Source organism: Berghia stephanieae, chromosome 5, assembly GCF_034508935.2.
Source record: "Berghia stephanieae isolate SIO BIC M18660-M18661 chromosome 5, UCSD_Bste_1.3, whole genome shotgun sequence".
Taxonomy (NCBI): domain Eukaryota; kingdom Metazoa; phylum Mollusca; class Gastropoda; order Nudibranchia; family Aeolidiidae; genus Berghia; species Berghia stephanieae.
Window position 1 is genome coordinate 60,404,712 of NC_088364.1, and position 4,523 is coordinate 60,409,234.

General features: G+C 35.7%; 1 protein-coding gene across 1 annotated transcript in view; it reads right to left on the reverse strand.

Moving 5' to 3' along the window:
* Positions 1–609: 609 nt before the first annotated feature.
* Positions 610–4,523, reverse strand: part of LOC144973356 (netrin receptor UNC5C-like) — a gene marked incomplete in the record, with an annotated part of 308,851 nt that continues 304,937 nt past the window's right edge. Inside the window, 2 exon segments of the mRNA XM_078915683.1 lie at positions 610–2,931; positions 4,318–4,419. Coding sequence (XP_078771809.1) covers positions 2,760–2,931; positions 4,318–4,419 — 274 coding nt within the window.

The window sequence follows — 4,523 nt, forward strand, 5'->3', positions numbered from 1 at the left end:
AAACAATACAATAAAAACAAAACAGCACCTTAAAATGCAATAGAACATGAATGAATCGTTCATACTAAACTTTTAAAAAACTAATAAGCTCTCTATCTATCTAACTCTATCTCTCTTCCTCTTTCAATCTAACAATCTCTCTCTCTTCCACCACTCTCTCTCTCTCTCTCTCTCTCTCTCTCTCTCTCTCTCTCTCTCTCTCTCTCTCTCTCTCTCTCTCTCTTTCTCTCTCTCTTGTCAAACTAAAGGAGGGGAGGGGGTTTATGACAAAAAAAAATAAAAACAACCCAAAAATCAAAAACAAAAATATTTGAGCATTTACGTAGCGAAATATCCACTAACATGTTCACTGCGCTTTACTATGAAATACAAATAGAGAAACCAACCCTGCAAGGACAATCAGTGCAAAACCAACATTTTCTGTCTGACCACATTATTATTATTATTATTATCATTATTATTATTATTATTATTATTATTATTATTATTATTGTTGTTGTTGTTGTTATCATTGTTTTTTGGGGTTTTTTGAATTTTTGGTTGTTTGTTTTTTGTTTCTTTTTGTTGGCTGAAGAAAGGTTCTGAGCTCGAAACGTTTCGTGTTTGGTATTTTTTTTTTACTTTTTGAAGCTGTTATATTTATTTTTGCTTACCCTTTTTTACAGTCAACATATTCTAGCCGCTTTGAGTTGAACACTTCCAGTGGATATTGTGCTATATAGATGCTCAATTTATTTATTCAATTTATTTAATTTTTTTATTGTGTCTTCCAATCAAAATATCTCACATGATTCTAGCCCATCCCATGCATCATACATTTCTATCACCCTCGCCTCGGTAACATTCGTTAAAGAATAACAAAACAAGTGTGGTGATACAAACCATTGTGTTTAATAATATTAACATTTTCAAAAAAAATCACAGCACCACATTGACTTGGGGGTGTGGGTTGGGGTGGGAGTGGGGGAATTGAGAGGGGGGGGGGGGAGGGTGGAGTTTTCAAGACTCGATATTGTGCATTGTCGTAGTAGTGCACATCTCTCCTGTTGTACTCATTGTTACTGTAAACAATCTGTTGGCTTTGTCACGCTGTGAAGGAAGTCGAAGAATAAACACAACACAAACTGCACTTGTGTACAGTATTTAGTAACATTTAGACTGTGACAATCCCTGCGCGCTCATATGATACAAACATACTCACAATGTCGTGTAAACAAAGGGTGTGTGGATGTCAACCGACATATACGACACATTTACAGGTCTGATAACCCGATTTGTCACTGGCACATTGTTGTAATGGAAATAAGCCTACTCTCAAAACAACGTGAAATATTGTCAATTACAACTGTATTAAAACAAGCCCATAATTGCATTCGGTTATCAGACCTGAAAATACATGCACGTCGATATCAATATATAATGTTATGTCACAAATGAATATCAACTTCTCTCAGAATTTTTAATCAGTGGAGTCCATAATTTCTTTGGAATTGCACAATACGGTCTCTAAGTATACATAATATTATATTGTTTTCTAATTCACAACAATAATACACATGATGAATCCATTACCAGGATTTTAATACGCGATTGACTACTGAGAACAAAAATAATCCATTTCCCATTCCCCTTCATGGCTAACAACCAATACTAACAACTCGTTCATTTTAACTCGTCGTTTGTATGAAGTTATGGATGCTCAAAGCCTGTTCTTTGATTCTTTCATTTCCAAAGTTTGAAAATAACGAAAATTTTCATCTCACTATTCGTATTAGAATCATAATATTGGCTAGCGACCAATAATAATAACATGTTCATTCATGTTCATTCTAACTTGTCATTTGTATGAAGTTGTAGATAGACGAAATCTGTTTCTTAATTCTTTCATTTTCAAAGTTCTCAAAAAAAAGGAACACATTTCGGTTCTCACGATGATTTTGATATTTTGCTCGTCAAACATCAATCTCTTTGTAAAAGTCTATCCGTGCAGCCTCTATTTTCTAACAGAAGAAACAGTGACTTGTTGAGTATGACACATGCAGGGTTCTAGACTCAAATGTTTTTTCAAATTATAATACATTTTCAAGTCATTCCTGAAATTTTACTTCACCACAAGAGTCTAGAATTCCAACAGCTCTCTGCAGTAAAACGCATTTCAGAAATAAAAAACATTCTCTGCAAAAGTTGAGACAAATAATAATGACTAAATTTTCCACAGATAACATGAATCTATGAAATGATAAAAGCAACAATTTTGATTGCAATCGGTTTTGTCACTCGCAATTCAGTCTTCACACTCCTTATCCGTTCAGTCTAAAGCAGTCTTCACACTCCTTATCCATTCAGTCTAAGGAGTCTTCACACTCCTTATCCATTCAGTCTAAGGCAGTCTTCACACTCCTTCCGTAAGAATAAGATTCATGGCCAGTTTACTCTTAATCCCCATCGCACAGTCAGTGTCTGACTTTGTTCTAGTGACGTGATAGGCAATCGGATAAGAAAATCATTCTTTCCTTTTCCTTTTCACTTCCACAGTTCAAAAGAATGAAATAAGCTCCAATGAAATATTGTATAGATTGCATCAAAATGTACGAGTGTTGAAAGGCAGCGTCTTCACATGTTTGCAGCTACTATACAAAGGTGTTCAGGCCCACGATTTATTCATGTGCATTCATTGCCTCTCTTTTCAGTCTTTCTATAGACGATATATTTTCTATTTCATTATAACAAAACAAAAATTCATATCATCATCGTCTGGATCATAACCAGCTGCCGTTGTCTTTCTCCAGGACGGCTGCTGCGTCCATCCTTCCCATGACACGTAGAATATTCATCAAGTCTGTGACAGCCGTTTCCTCTCTATGTCTGGCCTCCCACAGGTCCAATATATGTTCTGTTGGAGATGACTTGGTGGCGAAATAGTTGATATATCTGAAGGGGGTTAAAAAAGAGGACAAAAATGGTGAATGAATAATTTTCGAGAATAAAGAAGATCTTGCATGTTCACGTAATAAGTAGTCAAGTGGTCTTTCCGAGTTACCAGGCCCAAGGAGCCGGAGTATATCCCGGTTTCTGTAGCGTGAAACAGACAATAGCAATTGCTTGCTATCCTTTGGATAGGATGCTAGTCTATCGCAAAGCACTTTCCACCATATCAAAAAGACCTATCTAACCAATATCACTGCTGGGTGGACAGGGGGGTCAGAAAAAAATCTCGACTGCACCCGGGATCGATCTCAGTCCCTTTGCTTGTGAAACGACTGCTCTTTCAACTAAGATATCGGGACCCCCCATAATAAGTAGATATCATTGTAAATCACATGCATGGGTCAAGGTCACAGAGATCAATTTACTTGAGATACATAAGGGCAAATGGGTACCTGGCCGTTAACAGCGTTGTCTCTGTTCGAAAAACAAAAAGGTATATCGCCCAACAGGTGTCATGTCCCCTCCTAAATATTAAATGTTGCTGTTGGCCAGGGACCCCATGTAAAGTGCTTTGAGCACTTTGAACACTTTTTAGTAGATATTGCGCTATATAAAACCTCGAGCTAAAAAAAATACCATCACCATTGACAAAAGCTGGCCAACGTACACCCTTGATCACGATTTCAATGTGATAGGGCAGGATTTGAGATTCTTAGAATTTTTTTTCTTGAAAATTGTGTGGCTGGCTGAGAAAACCTGGAAAGATGCGCAAATTTCATAAAATGAGTTATGTATGCAGTGGTGTAGACCACATCTTTCTGATCATTTACCACTATACATTTTCTTTCTATGTCAATTAGAACTCAAGTTTTGATTTTTTTTTAAATTTCTGAATAAAATGTGTTGCTATGGGACACACTTTATCTTCGATTTTGATTTATATCTCGAATCTTCCCGGGTTTTCTCAGCCAATTTCAATGAGGATGGGAATTTTCCCAAAAATATTCAACTTTTTTAATTTTTATTTTTTTGTCTTTTCCAGAAATCAAAATGCATTTGTCCTTTCTATTATCTAGGTCTAAGTGAATAATGGTAACAATTGACTAACTTTTGAATTTATCGTGAACATTCGAAGAAAAATTGGTACCGTTGGAAAAGTATTTTTTGAAAATTGTAATAATTATTATGTTTATGATTGCAATTGTGATGATTGAATTTCTCGATAATGGTGATGATGATGATTAAGAAGAAGAAGAAGAAGAAGAAGAAGAAGAAGAAGAAGAAGAAGAAGAAGATGATGATGATAATGATGATAATGATGATGATGATGATAAATGAATGAATGAATACTAAATCAGTGGTGGTCTCTGTGTTGATTTTAGACCTTACCTGTCTACAGTGAGAGCCTGAGCCAGCATTCTCCAGTCATTTCCTCTGGCATTGGGCGGGTCCAGTAACATGCACAGATGGCCTTTTATGTGAGATGGAAGTCTGGAATATTAAAGTCACAAAAATTGTAGATAATTGGAAATGATCGAACACAGGGATATTATTTGTAGAAGTCTTAATGTTACATTATCAGCATTTTCTTTAAA